Below are 23,045 nucleotides of genomic sequence, written 5' to 3'. Positions count from 1 at the left end.
GGTTTGGTTTGCCTTGGGTCGCTTTCCACCTTTGGGCTGTTGTGAATGATGTTGTTACGAACTTTGGTCTATAAATATCTGTTCGAGTCACTGCTTCCAGTGTTTTAGGGTATGTCCCCAGAAGGGGAATGACTAGATCACATGGTAATTCTATGTTTTGGAGAAACGACTACACTGCCCAATAGGACTTTGCACAAATCCAGTGGCATGTGCTGAGACAACCCTGTGTGGGCCCTGTCCAAACCCCTCCACCCAGGGAACCCCATTTCCCCCAACATTCATAGGCACACACAGAGGTTCTGCGAGGTGGTGGGCTTCTGTCTCTAGAAACAGTGAGGGAGCTGTTGCAGACACATCAATCAACACATCTCCTGGAGTCCAGTGGCCAGGGGACAAACTTCAATCTTCTGTGGTGTCTGAGACCATCCATCACAAGGAAGGCTTGGGTCACATCGCCATCTGATTTGTTCTCCAAGCAGAAGCCCCTTCCATGACTTCCTTTTCTCACCTCTTCCTGTGGTCTGAATTCCCTCACTCAGTTAATTAGCATGCCTGGCACTGTAGCTTAAGACTTTAATCAGCGTGGGGTGGTTTTAATTAATCGTGTGGCTCTGCATCTGGAGTGGTTTGTGTTCCAGGGTCAGAGGAGGAGCCGGCGGTGGGGGAAGGGAGAGGCGGCTTTGTTTGGTTAGAAGGTGTGGGTGGAGAGTCTGGGGGTTTGGAGAGAAAGAATCGTCACAGCGCCGCCACGGTGGCTCCAAAGCTACCTGGGCCCCCATGCGGCTTCCTAAGCAAGGTGTGGAAGGTTCCGGAGCCATTAGGGTATAGAATTGCACCAAGATAAGTGATGGAGTCAGTCTGGTTTTCAGAAGTGATTCAAAGTGTCAGAAAAATCTCTGAGATATAGAGTCAATCCTGGAGGGGTTGGCCGTTCTGGGGAATACTGCCTGAAAATGGGACTTCGAAGGTTTCCCAGGAAACCGTCTTTGGGAAAGTCCTGGAGAGGCGAGGGGAGTGGCACCCACCCCTCAGGTAACGGGCACCGTTTTACTCAGTCTGTCAGAGTCCAGTGGGCGCCTCGGTTTGAGCAGCCACACTTTAAAAAGAACGGAAAAAAACCTAGATCAAGCTCAGAAGAGCAATAAAAAAATGACTGAATGTATAGATAGAAAGATCCTAGAAGAAAAGGTTGAGAGAAAGCTGGGTCTCATAATAACTGCCGAGGAAGGACTTATGCCCCTGTCCCACAGGGATCCGTCTAGATGAAAAGCCGAGAAAAAGACAGGCCTGTTAGAGTAGCTGGTAACAGCACTGAATACGTCCAGGATGCTGGGCTACCCCAGAGTTTCATCGCAGAGATTTGGGTTTAGGGACAGACATCGCAGTTCAAGGAGGAAACGCTATGATCAAGGTGCCTAAGAAGAAAAGTTCTTCCCGGCCTGTGATACTCCCGGTGGAGTTCCTGGGGCCGGGGAAGCCTGTCAGAGCAGGTGCCTGTGATGTGGCAGAGAGGTAATGTGGACACACAATGAAGAATGGGGAATTAGTGACAAAGATGACAATAATAACCATCCCTTGCAATGTGCTCGTGCGTTTACAAAGCAGCTTTGCGCCTAACAGGTCGTGTGTGCTCTGGGAAATTCCGTGAACTGGGAGGGGCGGGGGGATTTTATCTCCCTGTTTAAAGTCCAGGGAAAATGACACCCGGGACCTCGTTGCTGGTACATGGCAGAGCCAGGATTGGAACTCAGCTCAGGGAGCTCGCACACTCTTTCCAACCAAATGAAAATCACACTCATTTAAAATCGGAAGAGGAAGGACTTTACAATTCTAGGTATTGGCGCTATTTAACACCAGTTGCAAGATATTTTTAGAAATCTGAATGCAAAGCCTTTTGAGAACATCAGGTTCGCCAAGCAGCTGGCAGACCCCAGAGCCCCATGGCACATGCATCTAAGACAGATTATTGAACATGGCAATGGGAGAAACTGGGGAGGATATTAATTAAGTTTAGACCAAGAAAATGCTTTTGATTGAACAAGCCATGATTTTCTCCTTAAGCCCATGCAAAATATGGAGTGCTAGACAAGCAGCTGGAACATATGAAAACATTATTATGTACTTGTGTTACCAACTTCCACCATCTAGGGCCCCTTTTATTACTCTTTCCCCTCTAGGCATCATGTTTTCAAAGATTTTTGCCTGCTAAACAAACTGCATTTATTAAGTAATAATATATTTCCTATTTTTAATATGGGACATATATCACTGAGTATGCATACAAAAAAGAAAACAGCAACAATCCAATTTCCACCAGGCTTTTGAAACTATTGAAAATAGCTTATGGACCTATTACCACTCACGAATTCCTGGGAGTCCAGGTACTTTGGACTGGGAACCACTATTTATATGCTTACATGACCATCATGTCTGTGCCCACTTAAGGGGCCGGGAGAGAAATGAAAGAGGCAATAGGAATAGGGTAAGTATCCTGGCAGGATAATTTGTACAAAACCGATTGTCAGAATTAATTGCAAAAATGGGAGAGTCGCATATAGGCAGAGCTGAGGCATGGCCCATGCAGATTACATGAGCAGTAATAGCAGGAAAGATGAAATCTCACAAGTGCAAAAAGGCATCCAAGAACGTGGAGAGAGGGTCACAGAGGCCAAGGGCAAAACTACAAGAAGGGGAGCAGGAAGCCAACAGGTAACTGGGAAGAAGTGAAGTTGCAGGGTGGTCATTAAGAAGGCTCAGCATGTGCTTGAGGAAACAAAACAAGACAAAAAAGATATGTAAAGGGAATAAGAAAGTGAAGGGAGAAAGGGAAACGAGATCATATGGGGCTGGGAATTAATTATTAATTAATTCCAAAAGACGGTTTCGAGACTAATTGAGCAGACCCTGGTGCCAGTTCGCCTGTGCGTGAGTTACAAGCAGCCCCTGCCAAGTGTACAGAATTTTTCGGAGGCAGATGCCCCCCGCAGCAGCAGGGGGACGCAGCCTGCGCGTTGGCTCGTGAAGCACAGAAGCTCCGTCCGGTCAGCGTGGTTCGCACTTCTCCGTGCCTATTGTCTGATGGCGAGAAATTAAAAAGGACGGCCACATCAAATTCTCTTAGCGCAAGCTGTAAAATTAGGTAAGAAGTCTTCTGCAGAGATATAATAGTGTCCCAAACAGGAAAGGATGATTAAAAAAAAAAAAAGAAAAATTTTTTTTGGTAAGGAAGTAACTGGCAACATAGAGAATAAAGACCAAGGCTTTTGAAAGAAAATTAAAATTCCATGTGATCCTGGGTATCGTGATTAAGTACCTCTTATGTACTGTGCCCTGAGAAGTCTTCTGAAAAGACATCTGGGCGAAGCTACGTTGGAGAACAAAGACATGCAGAAGATTTTTTTGGAGCATGCAGGAAATGGAAGCATTTGAGCTAAGCAGAAATGTCACATGGAACATTTTACGTTAACAAGCGGCTGGCGAGGGCGAGTATAAGGTTTTGGGGTTGGAGAGGAAGCCTCTCATCGTGAAAAGACTGTGCGCAGGAGGGGAAGTAGCAATAGCTGTTCTATGAAAACAGCAGAGTGAAAAACTTTTAAAGCCAGTTGGCCAACAGCAGGAGAAAGAGAGTGGACAGGTTAACAGCTACAAAGTGAGTTCAAAGGCACAGAGAATGAGAAAGAGAAGGGTCTTGGACTTAGCTTACTTACATGCTCTCTGGGACCACACGGATGATTTTTAAAAAATGTAAAGGAGGGGAACCAGGAAGAAGGCAGAATACCTTATAGCAGAAGGGAAGGGAAGGGGAGGGGAGGGGAGGGGAGGGGAGGGGAGGGGAGGGGAGGGGAAGGGGAGGGGAGGGGAAGGGGAGGGGAGGGGAGGGGAGGGGAAGGGGAGGGGAGGGGAGGGGAGGGGAAGGGAAGGGAAGGGAAGGGAAGGGAAGGGAAAGAATAAACATTTGGGTTTATTACATTGATAAGAAGTAAATAGGTGATGGATTGGTTGTTTGTAGAGTGTTTGGGGGGTTTGATGGTGGGGAAGTTTAAATGTACACCGTATAAATATCTTCTGTAACAATTTAATATGAACTCTAAGGAGGTTATTGGCAGAGACTTCTAAGAAAGTAATAGATAGTTGTGTCCCCTGGATGCTTCTGTGGCCACCTGCTCAAAAAGGACCACTCAAGGTCCCTTTCAGGTCTGGCACCCTGGGCCTCTTCCCATTCCTACACTGATTTAGGTGATTTGTCTGAGAGAACAGCGTTTCTTCCCGGTGAACTACTGGGCGTTCTGCAAATTCGTCATCACCCTTCTCTTGTCCTCCTGTCCTAGCTCACCAGAGTCCCCGTGGAGTCCTGTGGTCAGTATCGGAGCTGCAGCGAGTGCCTTGGCTCTGGCGACCCCCACTGTGGCTGGTGTGTGCTCCACAACACGTGAGTACTGCTGGGCAGCTTCCTCCTGCCTCCCACTTCCCCTGTAATTCTCCTCCTCCTCGCCTGCTCTGTCACCACTCTCCTTCCCTTTGGCCTCTCTTCTCTCTCTGCCTTTTCTGTACCCTTTGCAATTCCTATCCCCTTCTTTTGTTCCGACTTCACTTTAAATTGCCGATTCCCATAAGAAATATATGGAAATGTCAGCCTGGGAATGATGAGTAGTCAGGATATGGAATCACATGGGTAATTGCACACTGGAGGGCCAGAGGGAGATTCCTGGACATATCTGACTATGACTTGGCTGCAGACTGATGTTCCAGGACTGAATACCAAGGAAAATGGCACTGGACTTTTTGCTCAAGGTTCGCATGGGTCACTAAATCATGTGTGAGATATGGACTCTCTAGTTAGTGATTGGACAGCCACAGAAGACACTCTTCGATATCTGCCCAGAATCTTCTGGTATTTGAGGTGGACATTTTGAGTGTGTAGCACCCAAGGACCCTTCCTCTGCTGTCACACCTCTTTGGCTATCAGAGGACCCTGGGCCTGGGCTCACTAGATCGATAAAGCCTTGTCCCAAGCGCTGGGCACTCTCCCTATGTGCCTCTTCATGCCAGTTCCATTGTATTCTCTAGAAGAGAGAAGAAGGCAACAGTGTACGGTGGAGGTAGATGTAGCCTGAAATGTGATCTGACGGCTGGGTTCCAGGGTCCAGACAACCAACCCAGACACGTGGGGAGAGCTAAAAGCCCTTCTTTGGGGATCCGAAGACCCTTGGCATTGCTGACTGGAGAAGCCAACAATAAATGGGCTCCACTCAGAGGGAATTTGTTGCCTGTTAAACAGTCGTTGCGGGAACCCCAGGCTTCCAGTCCACACTCGAAACTCACTTGCTACCAGTCGGACGCAGTGTTACACATTAAGGAGAAGGGCTTCAGTCTCTCTGCTAAGAGCCTGAACTGCATGTGACCAAGGACGTTTTCCAGTCATTTTCAACTGGGTGGGAGGTTCCCACCCCCACGCTGGGAATGCTTCTGAAAGTGAGAAATGTCCTCTTAAATTCTAGCACATCCTCTCCAAGGGCACAGTCACCCTCCCATCCCTGGGGACAGGCTCACGCGTGATGAGTCCTTGAGCTCATTGAAATCTGTCAGGTGTGTTATGGTGGGAAAACTTGAGACCCATTGACCCGCATAACCAAGAGATGACTGGGAACTGGGGTTGGGGCTGTGCGCAAGTGTGTGTATGGTACCGGGGAGCAGTAGAGCCCCAGAGCGGCCAGCAGGACAGGATGGGAGAGACTGCATTCAGAATTCAGATCGGCTCTGATCAGCACAGAAGAGTTGCCTAGGTGGTATTTGCAAGGCAGAAGCGAAGTCATTTCCTTTCCCCCCACAATGAGGCCTCTCAAAAAGGAACCATGCTTCAGACCCACTGCTTCCTTGGGCCAGCTGGCTTTCCCCTTAGCCAAGGGTGGCTCCACAGCGCCTGGCGTGGGGCACTCACACCTAGCATCCTTCAAGGGCAATCAGGAAAGCTGGCCCCTCCGGACACTCTGTCTGTGGGACGCAAAGACAGGTCTCCATGTCAGCTTTGGTCCTGCCTGGAGATACTGACCCACATAGCACTAAACCCTGTGAGGAAGAGGGACACCTAGGCTCTAAAAAGGAAGCAGAGGGGTTGCGAGTACCCTCACATCCCATCCCTAGAGGTGAGTTAAACAGGAAGAAGAGGAGGGACCAGAAATTACTTCCTGTGTGGTCTCAGTTTCTCCTTCGGTAACATAATGTCTGTCTCCTGTCAAGTGGCAGAAACAGGGGTGGACTAGGGCCAAAGAGAAGTCTGGGCAGTTCATGAAGGAGCCCTTCAGCCTGCACTGGGAAGCCAGCAGCTCTGCACTCAGCGTGGCCTAAGGAAAACAGCCATGGACATGAACTTCGGGCATCTGCCACCAAATCCAAATTCCACATTCCCCAGCTGGGCAGCAGTCTGGGACAGCCCAGCTCATCTGTGCATTGGAGACGGCCATGCCTGTCTTGGCCCCCTCACTGAGTCGTTGGAGAATGAAATGAGGTGGCGTTGGTGAAAGCACGTCCTGAACTGTGGAGGGCCGTGGGAGGTAAAGCAGACATGGGGCAGGAATGGCCACACTGTCTGAGAAGGACCGAGAACTCCTGGGTGTGGCTGCCCTGCCTCTAATGACTTCGGTCGACCTGCATGGATTGTCCCAATGGCTCTACTTCTATTGCATTCTTCCCTTGCCATGGGCATCCCAGCCTCTAGCTGCCTTCCTCTGAGTGGTAGATGCTCCTGCTGGATTGCCCTCACCTCCGTGAACCTGGCGTCACATCTGGTTTTGAAGTTATGTGTCATGTTGGTACAGCCCTTACGAAGCACACGTTCTCAGAAAGCAGGAGCCGTATAAGGGCTTTGTCTTAGCTGCTCAGCACCGAGCGACTGCTGTCACTGGCAGCCCTCCCTTGCCCAAAATGCCACGGCGAGAACAGGCGTGGGAGAGCCGTGAGGGACCTAGCGGGATGGCGGTGATAGAAATCACTGGAATCTACTTCTCACTCTTTGCAAATGTGCTATGGAGTTTGGACAAGTATAGGCAATTCCCATTACTCGTGGTAGTTCTGTAAGTCACCACACACACCAAGTCTGAGAACAGCGAACCACCACTCCGAGTGATGGTTCCAGGGCTGGGTTCCTCAGAGCCTCTGGTCACGGCGTGTCTGCCAACCAGTGTGCCAACCAGAAGATCACTAGAAAACACATAACTGTGTTTTAGGGGTGTCTCTGTTTAAAGACACCTTATTTATTATAAATTGTTTTATTCACATTGAACTCCCGGCCAACAGCGCTAGAACTCACACCTGAACAAAGTCTTTCTCGCACATGTGTTTTCTCCGTAAGGCACATCATGTTCTCCTCGTGCTTAAGAGCACTAGACAGCACTCCAGCACAGCACTTGGGGGCCGTTATAAACAGTGAGGTCACCGACAAAATGCACGAAAATGCAAAAAACAAGGCACTGAATAGACCACGAAAAGGACATGTGTTTATAGCACGAACTGCAACAAGAAAGCAGAGTATCATCACCTCGTTCAACCTCTGATAGGAATGTGTGGGCGTGGCCAGTCACATTTTTCTGCTCCTGTCCAGGAATGACCGCAAAAGCGCCTCAAGTATCAGTTTGGGGATTTTAAATAAATGGTAGCAAGTCAGGTGAATTTGCAAATGTGGCATTCACAGCTTAGGAGGCTCATGACTGGTCATGGGAATCTTGGCATCCTCGTTGATAAAGAGGAAACTCAATACTTTCTCGTGCTGATGGCAAGTGGACAAAATCTGGCAATAAAGGGTGTTGTAAATGTCCAGGGCACACCACCGGGTCGAGGTGGTGTTCTCTGCAAGCCTGAGCCTCCTGGTGCTGGGGTCTGTGCAAGTGTGTCTGGTAAATCTCAGCTCTCCTGGGAGCATACAGCTCCTGAGTACCCCTACGTGGAGACGGCCTGCTCACCCTGACCCTCCCTCCTAGTATTAGTGACGACGGAGAAGCGCTGGCCCACGTGGCTAGATGAAAAAGAGAAGGTTCCTGGATCTTCTAAGATGCCGTGAATTGGAGTATAATGTTTAACATAGAGTGAGATAAGCAGATCATAAGTGTATGCTTTGAACAGTTGGAACAAATGCAAAGACCCAGGTAATCCACACTCCCACCAAGATATACAAAATTTCTGGGGCACCTGAGTGGCTTGGTTGGTTAAGCATCTGACTCTTGATTTCGGCTCAGGTCATGATCTCAGGGGCATGAGTTCAAGCCCCATGTCACATCGCATCGCATCAGTCTCCACTCTCAGTGGGGAGTCTGCTTCTCTCTTCTTATCCCTCTGTTCCCCACCCCCCAGCTCATGCGCTCTCTCTCTCTCTAAAATAAATAAATAAAATCTTTTAAATATATATATATATATATATATATATATACACAAAATATTCATTATCCAGAAAGTTCTCTCATGCCCCTTCCCATTCTTTCCAGTGGGCTTTTCTTCCCTAGTCACTTAAGTTCAGGTCAAAGCCAGACATTGCTTTTTCTGATACACTTTCCATTTTATTTTATTTTATTTTATTTTATTTTATTTTATTTTATTTTATATTTTCTCCTTTGCATTTTATTTATTTTTTTTCTAAAGATTTTATTTATTTATTCAACAGGATAGAGACAGCCAGCGAGAGAGGGAACACAAGCAGGGGGAGTGGGAGAGGAAGAAGCAGGCTCACAGCGGAGGAGCCTGATGTGGGGCTCAATCCTGTAACGCCAGGATCACGCCCTGAGCCGAAGGCAGACGCTTAACCGCTGTGCCACCTAGGCGCCCCATCTCCCTTGCATTTTAAATAGATGCCAGCTGGACGTTCATGGTTGGGAGAGATGCATGAGGCCGTGGCTGGAAAAGGCTGGGGCGGGCAGAGTCAATGCAGAAGGTGGACGAGAACCAGAGGGAGACTGCAGACACTCCCCCTGGGGCACCTCTGTGTGCTAAGAAGGGAGCATGCCTTTTATTGCATGTGGGAGTGCTGTGCCCCCGTAGATCTTATCTGTACCTTTTCACACTGGCCCTGCTCCCTTGGTGCCAGGCACTGGGCTAGGCTCAGGGGATACAAGGGGACTTCGTTAGACTGCCTCCACTGTGAAGCTTCTTGGCAACCAGGACCCTAGTCCAGGTAGGGGGGAGGGGTTGCAGACTGTACCAGAATCAGCACATGTGGTAGGTTCCCATCATGGGCACCTGCTATGCTAAGTGCTGCGGGGCCCAGCGAGCCTGACCCTAGGAAAACCAGGGCAAAAGAGCATCAGGAAGAGGGTTCCTTTGAGTGTCAAGGTATGTCCTTTTTCTGTCACTTTTGCCAACTTTTCCTATGGTTGTAGGGAGTAGGAGGGTGGGAACTTTGTGGGAAAAGGACAGCAGAAGCTCTGTGTGTGAGAGAGAGAAAGAGAGAGAGGGAGAAAGGGAGAAAAACAGGGAGAGACAGAGGAGCAGAAGGAAAGAGAAGGGCAGAGGGAGTGCATAGTTAAAGGGCAGGGTCCCTACAAACAGGTGGCTCAGGTGGCTGAAAGGGTCCTTTCTACCAGCAAGGGCACAGGTGGGGTGCAGACTGAACAGACTTAAGAAATGCTCATGTAATTGAAACCTCCCTCCCATTGTCTCAAAGGACAGGCCTGCCAACCCAGTAGCACAGAGCATTGCCCCATTGTCCTCTCCTGTGGTCCCTGACCCAGCCCGAGGCTTGTTGGTTTCCAATGGCAACAGTGGTTTCAACAAGCTGGGTTTTTATTTGTCCCTGAATCTCAAACCTATATTCCCAGGGCATTCACCTTGGGCCTGAGCCTCCCTGTTCTGCCTTGGGGGAAGGTAAAAGAAAGCCTCCAGCCTAGCCCACCTTTGCCTGTCCCTTGCCTGGAGCATTCCCTCCAGTCACCAGGCTCGGCAGGTCCCCAGGCCCCTCTCATCTCCCCCCCACCACCAGCAGCCCCAGGCCAAGAAGCCGATCTCAGTCTCAGCAGGTAACAGGATCCCACCGCCAACCCAGCCACATCGATTGGCCAGGCGTTACCTTTCTGAAGAAGGCTCGTCAGCGTCACTCCTGGGAGGCTCATGTAACCCAAGACATCAACAGGGGAAGATAGGACCAGCTTTTGTAAAGTCTCTCCCTTGCACCGTGGTGACCCCTCCTCCTTGCAGATTTCTTCTGTGGGAAGAACGCCCACCCCGGGGCGCTTGGCCCAGGTTACTGTGCAGTACCCACTCCTTTTCTCTTTTGTATGGTTTCTGCCAAGGTGGAGAGTGGGAAAGGGAGGGAGAGGAAAAGTACTTCTATCCAAAGCAGAAGGGAGGGGTTACGGCTAAGAACCTGCCTGTGGACAGAGCCAGCCCGGGCTCAGTTTCCTCCGGTGAGAGTGACAGTGGCAGAGCCACCTTGCCGCCACACTGTGGAGATGAAGGCAAAGGACATACGTGAAGCACCCTCACGGGGCCTGGAGGGCACCCTGATTGCAGTGACTGTGGGAGCGGAGGCTGCGGGTTGGACCGCAGGGCCTCCTCCCTGGCCCCTGCCCCTTCCTGTCCCCCGCCAGGAATGGAGGTCTGTGGCTGGGCAGCTGGAATGAATTCTCCCTGCCTTGGGCCGCTCCAACCAGACACACCATGGGGGCAGCATTCAGCGGCCTCGGTCGGCACTGGCTCAAACGCTGTCCTGCAGCTGTGGCTGAGTGTCCCCTTAATGAAGTACGAGCCGATCCCAAAAATCAAGTCCTTCCTTGCTGCTTCTTAGCGTATCCCATGGCCTGGATTGATTTTACTTTGAAGCTGTGTCAAAGGACTACTTAATACCAACCTGCTAAGGCAATGATCTCTCCGAGGGCTGTTTGCAAAGGCTCACGCACTCCTGAGGAACTGTTAGAATCCCTTCTGCCCAGCAAACTTTGCGGTCTAGGCTCTGGTCTTCCCTGTCTCTCCGCCAGGAAATGATCAGCCCCCGGTCCAGAGGGAAGAATCCCAGACGGGTTACTGGTACAGTTGAGTTTTTCCATCTGTGGCTCAGCAGATATACAGCATGGGTTAAGGAAGCTGGCTTTTCCTCTCTTCACTCCTGCCTCCCCCTGTTCCCCACATACATGTGTAGAACACATGCTTTCATGACCAAAGGATATGAAGTCAACAGTGCCATCAGCTCACAGGAATTAGGAAAGCCCTGCGGTCCATATGAGCTGAGGGTCCCTCCCAGTCTACTGACTTGGCTCCCTGGGGACAGACGGAGGGGCTGGGCCACCTCCGAGGTTCAAGCGCAGACCTGCATACCATATACCAGCACGCACCACACTCGGGCTGGTCACACCACCCTGCACCACGCCTGCCGACCTGGAGACATTAACAGACATGAAAGGTCCAGGCTGTGGGATGATGTGTAGCCTGCAAGCTGACTGGGATCAATCAGAGTAACTGGTGAATGTGTCTCAAGTAACAGCCAGCATCCTCCTTCTTACTGACTGGCTCGAGGGGAGAATAGCCTGCAACCACTTGCCTTTGCTTCTTCCTCCTCTGTCCCTCTCTCTCCCTCCGTCTCCTGCCTGCTGTCCCTGCACCCCCCGCCACCACCACCCCCCCCCGCAATCCTGCGCTTCTCTCCACCTCCTCTTTCCTAACCCTCCTCACCCTTAACAGAAATAGATAGGTCTGAACAGCGCTCCCTACTGACAAAGAAAGGAGAGAAACAGTCCCGGCTTCCCCTCGCCGTTGGGCAACTGCTAAATGTAAATCTCTTCTGGGAAACAGGGAACCTCCCCAGGTCCCTTTTACTACCACCCGAGCTTTGTGTTCAATGTATCGTTTGTTTGCAGAGGGGCCGAAAGGAAGGCAAGGCGAGACTCCCACCTGGGACCGAGGGGCGGAGCTCGGCTCTCTGTGCGGGCAGCGAGCCTGCCGTGGTGGTGAGCTAGGACCATGCGGTTGCCATGTAAGCCCGCAGAGGTTCTTGGCCTTCCTCTGGACTCCTGCACCTGCTGGTTCCGTGAAGTCCTATGCCCTCCTCCTGCTTCAGTGGGTGGGGCCCAGGAGGCAGGGAACCCCATAGCTGCTACTCAGGTTGGCTTTGGAGCCTTAGAGTTGGCAAAGAGTTGTGAGTCCAGTAAGGGAAATTGTAGTGTAGTCATGGTTTATCCAAGAACTAAATACTTAGGTCGACACCATGATGTTAGTCGCTGGATCCTGGAACCACAACACTTCAGGGCTGGCCTGGTCCGTGCCCTTCAGGTGGGAAACTTCTTGCACACTCATCCCCTGGAAGGGTTCCTTTCCCCATCTAGCTAACCCTCCTCCAAGCTGCACGGGTATGCCTGCCCATTTCTGTGGGCTTTCCTGAAGAGGGCAAGGCCAACGGTATTGGCAAACCCAGTTCCTTCCCTCCCCAGGGTTCCCCGATGTGGATACAGTGACCAAAGAGCTCCTGTTAGAGTAAGCATTCCTCTTAGCTTTTTTGTAAAGATCATTTGGGAAAACCTACCTCCACCCCATTTTTTCAATCTCCTCATGTTCTAAACACAGCTCCCTACACAGTGCTCTTCATCCCAGACCATGACCAATACATGATGTTGAGGATGGCGGGGGGTCAGCTGTGGGGAGAAGTCGGGAGATGCTCTGATATCCAAGGCTGGTGGACCCTGCTAGAGGGCCAGGGGATGGACCAGCGCCCACCCACTCCCCAGCCTGGACGCTCGCCCAGGCCCCACTCGCATCCCCAATTCCAAATTGAAATTTGCTCGCCCAGCTGGAGGCACTGGACGTTAATATTTCTATCACTGTCCTTAGGAATTAATTTCTAAAGAGCTTAATCACCATCTCTTCCCTCTCCCTCAGCCCCTTCCTTTCTCCGTGCCTCTCTTTTCCAATTTTCCACTTGGCTGGGAATTCTCCAGCAGCGAAAGTTCAGGCTTAGGGGAGGGCGGAGGTGGCTGCTTCATTAGAGAGGATAATCTCATTGGAACCACTGGCTTGAATAATAACCCCTCCAGGGGCCAGGCCTCTGTCCACATGGCCTTTCAGCACCTCTGAACTGGACAGCCCAACTGCAGAGAAGGCGGGATGAGGAAGGGCTGTAGGAGGGGGTGAGCAGGGCCACACTCCAATTCTGGGGGCCAGCCCAAGCTGTCTACTCAGTCTGCTTGCTGCTGGCCCCCCTGCAGGTCTGTGTGATAGGGGGGTAGCGAGGAGGGTGGCATGGATGACTGTCTACTGTCTGAAGACTCAAAGTCACCTAGTGTGCACTTTTTGAGACCTGCCCGGCAAATGGATGAAGCAGGACCTTCCTCCACCGCCAGGGTTCTCCCGGGTTCTCTAGAATTGAAGGAAATTCTATAGGAAGTACCTGGAGCCCCATTGAAAGAAACATCGAAGCCACCACCCCCGCCACCCCAAAAAAGCCATGCACGAATCCCTTGCACACTTGCCAGCTCTTGCCTGGGCTAATGAGAAATCACAGTCCTAGAAGAGCAGGAGGCCATTACCCTGACAGACCCCGTAAGAACTCAGAAGGGATCCGTCCTTCCCCCTCCATTATCCTAGCACATCTAAGGTCAGTTGTCTGTGCTTTTGGACATTTGCAGCCTCCACCCTCACAGGCCCTGAGGGACAGTAGAAATGTCAAAACATCCCTGACACTGACCTTAAACTTGACTTTGCACTAAGAGAGCTGAGTAGTCAATACCCTTTGACAGCTAGTAAGAAAGCAGAGCTCTGAGCAAGCCAGACCACTCTTCCCCTCTTTCCTCCCTCCTGGCCTCTGGGGCTCCCCATCCCTCATTAGGAGGAAAACTGCTGGAACCATCTCTGTCTTTTTGTTTCTGGTTTTCCCCATGGGCCAGTCTGAAAAATCTGTACTTCTATGTCAGCTGCAGTTCGGAGGGCTTGCGTGAGGAAGGCAGAGAGGGGATGGGATCATAATACTGGTGGACGTTTATTGAGGGCTTATCGCATATGAGCTATGTTACTTGCATAACCTCATTTAATTTTCCATAGTAACCCTATTTGGTAGATACTGTTTTGTCCCCATTTGGTAGAAGAGAAAATTGAGGCTCCAAGAGGTTAAGTAATGTGCCCAAGATGAGACGGTTAGATGGGATGTTTAAAATTGTAAGCTGCAGTTGGCTTCCTTGGTAAGACATAATTTGCATGGCGGGGAGGGGGGGATGGTGACGAGTATTTGGTTCAGAGGCTCTCAAATTCGGGGAGCCCTGGCAGAATGCAGCCACATGGACCTTGGAAGCAGCAAACCATGCAGGTAGACCTCATCTTGAGATCCCCCGGTCAAGTACCTTTGTACACCTGCAAGACAGGTGGGGTCCTCTCTTCTTCGTCGGGATTTCTATTAAGCAGGTTGTGTTTGGCCTGGACGCAGGTTCATTTTTCTCTCTTCGTAATTTAATCAAAGACATTTTTCAGACCTACTGATCGCTCTTGGAAATAAGAACTTCAAAGTTGGGGAGTCAGTGAATAATTTAAGCCTGTACCAGCTCCCTGGGTCTGCTGTTAATGGGAGTAATAACACTATTAATAGCGATGTCAGTGCAGACACCCTGGAAAAGTCCATAACATTAGCTTAATGGCTGGAGGTAATGAAGTCCTCACAGAGGAGCTAGCCTGGTAAATTAACTTCCAAGACTTTTAGGCAGCTGCCCTTGTTGCCATGGTCTGCTAGAGCAGCCAGGGAGTGCCAGGGAGGTGACCACATTCATGTCTGACCTTTCGCTCTCAGGATTCCTAGAAGGATCCTAGAGAAGTAGTATTCAACGTGCACCGTAGTGGCAGGCAAAAATAGCAATTAGCCAAGAGACAAAGCTTGAAGGGAAAATTGGAAATCACCTCAAGCAACATGAAGAGAACATCAAGATGGTGGGGAGAGGGGTTTAGTCTGTAGCAAGGGGGTCCGTCCCTCACTTCTCAGTCTCGAAGCCTCGGGGAGGTGCAGTACAGCAGTCAAGAGCAGAGGCTCCAGGGTTCATCTGTATTCAAATACTGGTTCTCTCTGACTAGCTGGTGACCTTGGGCAAGTGACTTACCCACCCTTTCTGCAGTTTCCTGGTCTATAAAAATGGGTTTTTAAATGGTACCTGCCTTGCGACATTGTTGAGAGACTTTGACATAAACCATAAGCCTCTTACTGTGGTGCGGACGAAGTGCTCAGGGGCCAGCGGCCATGATTGTATTACTCAGAATTGTTTTCCACTTTCTTGTTACACATCCGATTTACTCTGTGGCCATCCTTTTTGTCCCTGGGTCTCCTCTTCTCCCTTTAGTCCGCGCTTTTGGTGACTTCTTCATTTGCCGATGTCTCCCCTGACTCTCCACCGTGAGGCTGTCCTTCCCACCAAAGCCAAGGGTGCCTTCTTTCCCTGTGGTGTTCCCCTGTGCCCAGTCACCCCAGGAGTGGCTCAGGGTGTCCTGGAGCCTCTCTTCCCTCATCTCTGGCCCCACCCTTCACCTGTCTGTATCTCAAGGCAGATGCTCCCTCCCCAGTATCTGCTCCCCATGTGGGCTCCGCATGACACCCCTGGCTGTTGTGGTTCCGACTGAACTCCTTGCCTGGTGCTCCTTCCTCTCCCACAACAGCCCCTGACATCCTCCTTCCTCTGAACTCTGTTCTCTTTAACCAGAACAGATCAGCCATTCAGGAACGATCTCCCTGCCGTCCCAGCTTACCCAGCTTGTCCCTCTGAGGACCCTGCTTCCCTTCACCCCACACAGATCCGGAGCCCACGGTTTCCAAATCGCGGCAGCTCAGCGAAGGTCCACGTTCCCATGGCTTATCTGACTTGGACTAAGACGCTGTTCCCTGAAGCTCAGATACATGCGTGCAGTGAACTCCCACTGGAAGCCGGGGATGGAAGGCAGGGGTGCCTGGCCCCCGCGGAGAGCTTAAGCACCTTCCCCCGTGTGTGATGTGCACATCTGGGTGAATGATTCTTACGTGCGTGTTTCACAAGCCCCATGAGTTAGGCCTGGGAGATCCCAGGTCACCCTGGATGTGGTCCACCTGTGACAAGGGATACTTTGAAGGACACAGGATGCTAAGCAGTAATAGAAACCTTCTCTAGCAGTTACCCCGTGCCAGCGAACTGGGGTTTGGATCCAAGGCAGTCTGGCTCCAGAACATGCTTTGAAGTGCTACACTCTGCTCCTCTGATCCTTCCTTCCCTCCTTCCCGCCCACCTACATTTGTCTTCTGTCTCCTGGACATGAGCTATACAGGGGATCCCAAAAGAAGTCAGGCAGAGTCTCTTCTTTTGAGCTCACACCTGGTAGGAGAGGGGTGCTGGTAATTATCATAGAATCAAAGAAGTTCTAGACTATAAGAAACCCCCAAATGCTCTTAACTTTGCCCAGGCTGGTGGTGGGGAGAGACTGCGGATGCGTAGGAGTGAACCATGTCTGGAAGCGTAGGAAGAAGATGCACAGAGCAAATGTGGAAAGAGGGTGGTCCAGAGAGCAGAACTGGGCGGCTCAAGGAGAGGAAATCTGAAAGAGCATATTGTATATACAGTGAGAACAGTCTCGGTCTGCCTAAGAGGGGAGGAGAGAGACAGGGCTGAGGCGAGTGGGGAGATAGAAGAGCAGGACCCCACAGCTCTTTGTGTGACTGAGGAGGATGTGAGGGGTCTTTAGGATGACCCTCAAGTTTCTGCATTTGGCAACAAGTGATTCGAATCGCCACCTTTTTCAACTTCGAGCATGGTGGGGGAGGACCAGGCTAGAGGCAGGAGGCAGAAAGGTCAGTCCTGGACGCACTGAGTTTGGACACGTCCTGGGAGCTGCTGGCAGGGCCTGACCTCCACGTTGGCCCCTTGCTGGAGCAAGTGGTCTTCTGAGTCACGCTTAGCTCTGTCCCTCCCAGGTGCACCCGGAAGGAGCGCTGTGAGCGATCCCGAGAGCCCCGCAGGTTTGCATCTGAGATGAAGCAGTGTGTCCGGCTGACCGTCCATCCCAGCAACATCTCTGTTTCCCAGTACAATGTCCTGGTAAGGGCACGGGGATCTGGGTCCAGGGACGTGGCAGAACCCTCTCCCCACCGAAGCCCACCAAGGCCCCGCAGGAGAGCTTGGTCACGCCCAACCAGCCTAGCTGCTCGAGAGTCCCTGGAGATGGAAGAGGGGAACATGCACAGGAAAATGGGGGCGGGGGCTTTCTGCTTAATGGGTAGAAGGACAGGGAAAAGTGTGATACAAAAATGATAGAAAGGGTGACCAAGAAAGGGAGGGTGTGGAGAACTCCATCTTTGTCTGTAAGATGGGGAGGATGTATGCGCAGAGGGAGAAAGGGGCAGGATGGCTCCCATATCCATGCACTGGGCACTTGGTGGCTGGTTTGCCATTTTTCCAAAATTGGGGACAACGGAAGAGAAGTTTGGCCAGCAATACCTCAGTCCTGCCAGCCTTTCTTTCTACAGAAATCCCCCTAAGCATCCCTTCCCTGGGGCCGAATCCATTCGTATGTAATGAAGGATCCTCTGTGTCTGTCTCTTTACACCCCACCACCTTGTCTCTATGTCCTGTGATTGACCAACTGGCTCTCTTCTTCTCTATGTTAATATCGCCTCCTGTTTTCCCTCTCCTCTTTCTCTCTGATCTCTCTTGCTCTCCCTCTTTCTTCCTTTACTACATACCCTCCCATTCCCCACTTCCCTCTCTTCCTCTCTCTCCCGTTGTCCGGCTGTTCGCAGCTGGTCCTGGAGACATACAATGTCCCGGAGCTGTCAGCTGGCGTCAACTGCACCTTTGAGGACCTGTCAGAGATGGATGGGCTGGTGGTAGGCAATCAGATCCAGTGCTACTCCCCAGCAGCCAAGGAGGTGCCCCGGATAATCACCGAGAATGGTGAGTGGTCCCTGGAGGCAAAGCTGGGTGGCATGTCCTTCCTCCTGCCCTGATGAGAACTCGGGACCGGCGTGGGGGCATTGAGGGAGCCCACAGGCGTGGGAGAGTCAATGCGGGGGGTGCATTGGTGGGTATGATACAGAAGAGGAGGCTGAAGTGTCTTTTCACTGCTCTTAGAAATGACGGTTGAAACCAGGTGAGCATCCTGGAGGCGGGATCATCCTCGGTGAGGAGCAGCTGCAAAGGGAGTGGAGGGAGGGCAAGGCCAGGACAGCATCCGAATGTGCCGGCTGAGTTCAGAGATGGTTCTGGAGCATGAGACGGCGGGCATGGAGGGGCAGTGGGGGAGGGGAAGCTGATCAGAAGCAGGGGTGGGGGTGCCAGGGCACATCTGGTCTCTGATCTCGGGCCACTGCCTGCCACCCCCACACTGCCATGCCTTCCCAGAGCTGCACGTTCATGGCCAGCTGCACTGGGAGGAACAGGGGTGGACAGAGGCTCAACACTGGTGAGGGACAGGCCCAGCCTGGGCAGATTGATTCCATGTTGGCGCTCCCATTTGGGCTTGTCACATTTGTTCCGAGCTGATTGATTAATGAGACTCTTGGGGAAGGCATAGAGCAAGGCTGGAAGTGGGAGCCGGGGGTCAGGGCTGTGAATTAAACATGGGCTCCAGCTCCTCCCTGGCGCCAGCTGAAGATTCCAGGGACACCCGCCCGAATGGAGCCTTGAGCCCACCAGAGGAGGGGATGTCAGCCCAGGGTGTCTCCTTACGGAGCTGGGGAATGAACTCATGTGTGCGCACACACGCACATCCGTGCCAAACCTCTCGCGTGGCCTGTGGCACAGTTACAAAGGGTCTACACATTTGTCCTGGTAGCTTATCAATGTGTGTGTGTGTGATTCTGTGAGTCTGGCGTGGACACCACGCACGCAAGCCTGTCAGAGTGTGCAGACAGGAGAGAAGCTGGTGAGCATATGAGGGGCGGGTGCCGGGAACACAGCGGGGACCGAGGGATAGACCAGAAGCGCCCTCTGCAGATGCTCTCAGGGCTGTCCTGGGACTGCACGCTGCTGAATCAGGGTCCTGTCAGAGCTGAGAGCACCCGTGGGGGAGCGGGCTCCCCTTTCCCAGCCTGCATCACTCTCAGTGGGACCTTCCCATGGGGTCTTGGCCTCCCCCGAACTTGTGGTTGGCTCTACCCCACAGGGGACCACCATGTCGTCCAGCTGCAGCTCAAGTCGAAGGAGACGGGCGTGACCTTTGCCAGCACCAGCTTTGTCTTTTACAACTGCAGCGTCCACAATTCGTAAGTGGCCCCCAGCCTCACTCAGCTGCCTGTTCCTGAACTCAAGGTTCATCCAGAGATCAAAGGTGCCAGCACTGTTGGCAAGGAGTTGCCACCTAGAGGCCCTGTAGGGAGAAGAGGGATGAGACGGGCCCCTCCTCTGGTACCCACTGGGTTAACGGGAGGAGGCAGGAATGAGCACCCCTGTGGGGTGGGGTCTCCAAATCCCTAGCCCGTACATCTTCGCCGACATCCACCTGTCTAACCCGATTTGGTTCCCACCATCTGTTAAGGAGGAGGGTGCCCCCACCTGAAGAACAGAGCAGCCAGTACCCTGGGTGAGAAGAGGGGTCTGAGGAGGGAGAGGAGCCCCCATTCTGTGTCCAGGCCAAGCCCTGAATGCTCAGCTCTCTCCAGTCCCCGGCGGGCTGCGGCAGAACTCAGGCTACGGAGGGTCTAAGTGGGGCAGATGCTGGCAGGCGCCAGCTCTAACCCTGGCCTGTTTGAGGCGTCCACTTCCCAGGGGAAGGCATGGAGGGCAAGTCTCGGGCTCTGGAGTCAGACCAGCTGGAAAATTTACCATTCTGTGTCCCAGTGTCCCCTGTCTGTGGGGAAACTGTAGTCCTCCTTCCAGGAATGTCACCCAAATATTTCACTGCTGACATGGCCAGGGCCCTTCGGGGCAGAGTCGCAGTTGCCTGGGACCCCCCTGGTCGCTGCCCCACGCATCAGCCCTGCCTGGTCCACAAGACACTGTGAGGACTGGAAGAGCTGTTACAGGCGTAGCATTTAGAGCCACTGTCCAGGCACTGCTCATGTGTTTGCTATTATTATGTTATTATGTGATTATCTCCTCTCTGAAATGATGGACCTGGACCAGAATGAGAAGGTACAAGCCATAGAAACCTTTCTCCAACCAAAATGAGGTGTGGAAGCCCAATATACAAAACAGACGGAAGTAGGAGCTACTCTATTCGAGGGTTGGGAGGGCCTGGGACTCCTCTGTCTTGGAGCCCCACGCATCTATCTCCTTGTCTCCAACAAAGCTCCATGGAACCCCCAATGATCCAGAGAGCATAGTTTGAAAACCATAGGACCTGATTTCATAAAGCCCTGCTTGTTTTAAAATGCTTTTCTGTTTTCTTCTCCCTATAGAACAAGCTAGTTCTCATAACCAAAGACACTTCTGGGCTCTAGGCTGGTGGAATGATAGTCTGCCTATCTGGTTATGGTAGTTGTGAGTCCAGAGCCTGGCTCTCTGTGAGGCCCTAAGTAAGAGGCCATCAGGCCTCCCAGCCAAAAACAAGTTGCTTCGATGCCAACATTCTCTTCCTGCTTCTTGTCACAGAGCTGCCCGTGGCTTTACCACTTGGTGACCTCTTCCCTTGCTCCCCTTTGCCCCTTTAGGAAAGCAGAGCAGACAGATAAAATCTTGCATGCAGGCCACAAAATAATTTTAAGCATCCACTAGATACAAGGAGTGCCATTAGACAAGAAGGGCCAACAATGAATAAGACTCAAAGACTCAAGCTCTGCTTCTAGAAGTCATGGCCTATGGCCTAGTGGATGAACTGGACAGTGAATAAGTAAAATATGATAGCACAAGGCCAGGACGGTCCCAGAGACATAAACAAAGTGCTTAATAGGATAAGGGCCCAGTGTGACCAACTCTCCGTTGGTCAAAGAAGGAGGAAGAGATGGGCAGGTGAAGGAAGGGGAAGTGGTACCCAGGGCGAAGGACAGCGTGGGGAGAGCACAGCCTGTTCACGACTGAAATAGCAAACACACGTGGAGACAGTGGGCCTGGACCTTGTAAAGGGCTCAGCCCACAGGGCAAGGCGTTTGGGTTTTACGCTCTGGAAGACAGGAACCATACTGGGCTTTAAGCAGGAAGAAGCTCTGATAACATTGCCTTTGTTTCTTGGGGGTAGAGTGTAGAAACAGGATTGCTAACTGTGCGGGAACCCACTGCACTGGGAGAGCAGCCTAGAATCTTCCTCTGCCACGGTGGGTCCGTGTGGGTCCTCAACAGTGAGATCCTGCAGTCAATTGGAATTCAAACTCGATTTCTTTCTTGGCACTAAATGTATGGGCTCTCCAGATGAACCCCTCTACTCCAGACTTCATTGTCCCCCAGTTCAACAAAAGAGGGCACTATCCTGTGGGATGGAGGGTGGTGGATTAGGCCCTTGGGGACCAAGGTTTTCACCTACCTGAGTGAGGGGGAGGAGGCCACAGATTCTGGGCACCCTAAGAACTTGGAGCAGAAAGGGACAGATTTGTATTGGATCTGCTCTTCCTGAGTGTTGGAAGGTGGTTTCTCTTACTATTAAAAAACATTTTGCGAGACCCAGGAGTCTTAGGCCCTCTGCTTTGGGTTCACTGGGGCTCTGCGATTTGTGCCTCTTCCTCCTCTGTGTGCAGGTGCCTGTCCTGCGTTGAGAGCCCATACCGATGCCACTGGTGCAAATACCGGCACGTCTGCACTCATGACCCCAAGACTTGCTCCTTCCAGGAAGGCCGAGTGAAGCTGCCCGAGGTAGGTCTGGGCACCTCGAGCGGTGAGTGCTACTTGCCGTGAGTACGGGCCACACAAGGCAAGCCTGCCCTTAAGAAGAGAAAACAGGCAAATTCCACAGGACCTGCTTCCGCCCCAACCCTGACTCTTAAGGGACCACTTCATGAAAGCAGTAAACACACAAAGCTCTGTGCTGGAGCCAGTGGGCTCTGGGTCAGTCCTGAAGGGTCAGGTACATGCAAAGGTACACTCCAGGTCACTCGAGCCATGAAGACCCTCCACGTGTCAGATGAGTTCTAGAACAATCCCAGAGAGATGGGTGTGTGTGTGTGTGTGTGTGTGTGTGTGTGTGTGATAGAAATAATTGTAAGTACACCGCAAGACTGTGTACAGACTCCTTGGCTGTCCCTCAGACCATTGTCCCCAGAGCATATCTGAGATCAAATTGGACAAGTTGAGTAACAGGGAAAGAGAAATAAGAAAGAAAGAAAGAAAGAATAGTCAACTTACCAACCAGAGTGGTGGCTCTCCAAGTGTGGTTCCCAGATCAGTGGCATCAGCATCACCTGTGAACTTGTTGGAAACTCAAAGTTTACCACCCCACCCCAGTCCAACTGGATGAGAAACTCTGGGGGTGGGCTTGGTGCTTGGTGGTTCTATAGCATGGTACCATGTGGGGATCACTAGAGTTGGCTTCATGCTTAAGAAGCTGTGTTTTGATTCTCTCCTAATCTTTATTCTTATCCTTTGTTGTTGTTGTTTCGTTTGGTTTTTGCTTCTTGGCGGGGGAGTATGTGCATGGGGGAGGGGCAGAGGGGAAGGGAGAGAGAGAATCTCAAGCAGATTCCCCACTAAGTGCAGAGCCCAACAAGGGGCTCCATCTCAGGACCCTGAGATCATGACCTGAGCCAAAACCAAGAGTCGGACATTTAATGAACTGAGCCACCCAGGTAACCCTATTCTTATCATTGAACATTTTCATCATCATAATAGAAATAATCTATACCTATGTTGCTGCCTTTCTTGGGATGTAAGTTTGTGGGCAAGGACCTCAAAGATAACGGGTATAAAAATACTTTGGAAAAGTCTGTTGTTGTTCAGCCATTATGGTGCTTGTGTGACTCCCTCCACCAGGCCAGTAGGACAGAACAGAGTGGTTGCTTTAGAATGTGGTTACTTAGAATAGAAAGATATTTATATATATCTTTGTGTGTTGGTTAGACCCCACTGAATGCGGCGACAGAGCTGCCAGGCTGGCCCACGCTCTCTCCGTCAACAATGGACTCAGACAGTTTCCAACATCTTCACCCCCTTCCCCAGCCTTGGGTGTACCTTCCAGCCCCTTCCCATACCCACAGGGTACCATGACCACGTGGCAAACCC

The 23,045-nt window shown here is 51.5% G+C and overlaps 1 protein-coding gene across 1 annotated transcript in view; it reads left to right on the top strand.

Annotated features, from left to right (window-relative positions):
* The window catches only part of PLXNA4 (plexin A4), a 420,354-nt gene that overhangs the window by 308,355 nt on the left and 88,954 nt on the right, over positions 1-23,045 (top strand). Inside the window, exons 5-9 of the mRNA XM_026513509.4 lie at positions 4,329-4,429; positions 16,877-17,000; positions 17,702-17,855; positions 19,066-19,165; positions 21,569-21,683. Of these exons, the coding sequence (XP_026369294.1) occupies positions 4,329-4,429; positions 16,877-17,000; positions 17,702-17,855; positions 19,066-19,165; positions 21,569-21,683 (594 nt within the window). The remainder of the gene's footprint in view (positions 1-4,328; positions 4,430-16,876; positions 17,001-17,701; positions 17,856-19,065; positions 19,166-21,568; positions 21,684-23,045) is intronic.

This window comes from Ursus arctos, unplaced genomic scaffold, assembly GCF_023065955.2.
Source record: "Ursus arctos isolate Adak ecotype North America unplaced genomic scaffold, UrsArc2.0 scaffold_3, whole genome shotgun sequence".
NCBI classification, from domain to species: Eukaryota; Metazoa; Chordata; class Mammalia; order Carnivora; family Ursidae; genus Ursus; species Ursus arctos.
Note: the sequence above shows the minus strand (reverse complement) of the source record. Positions and strands in the feature narration are given on the sequence as shown.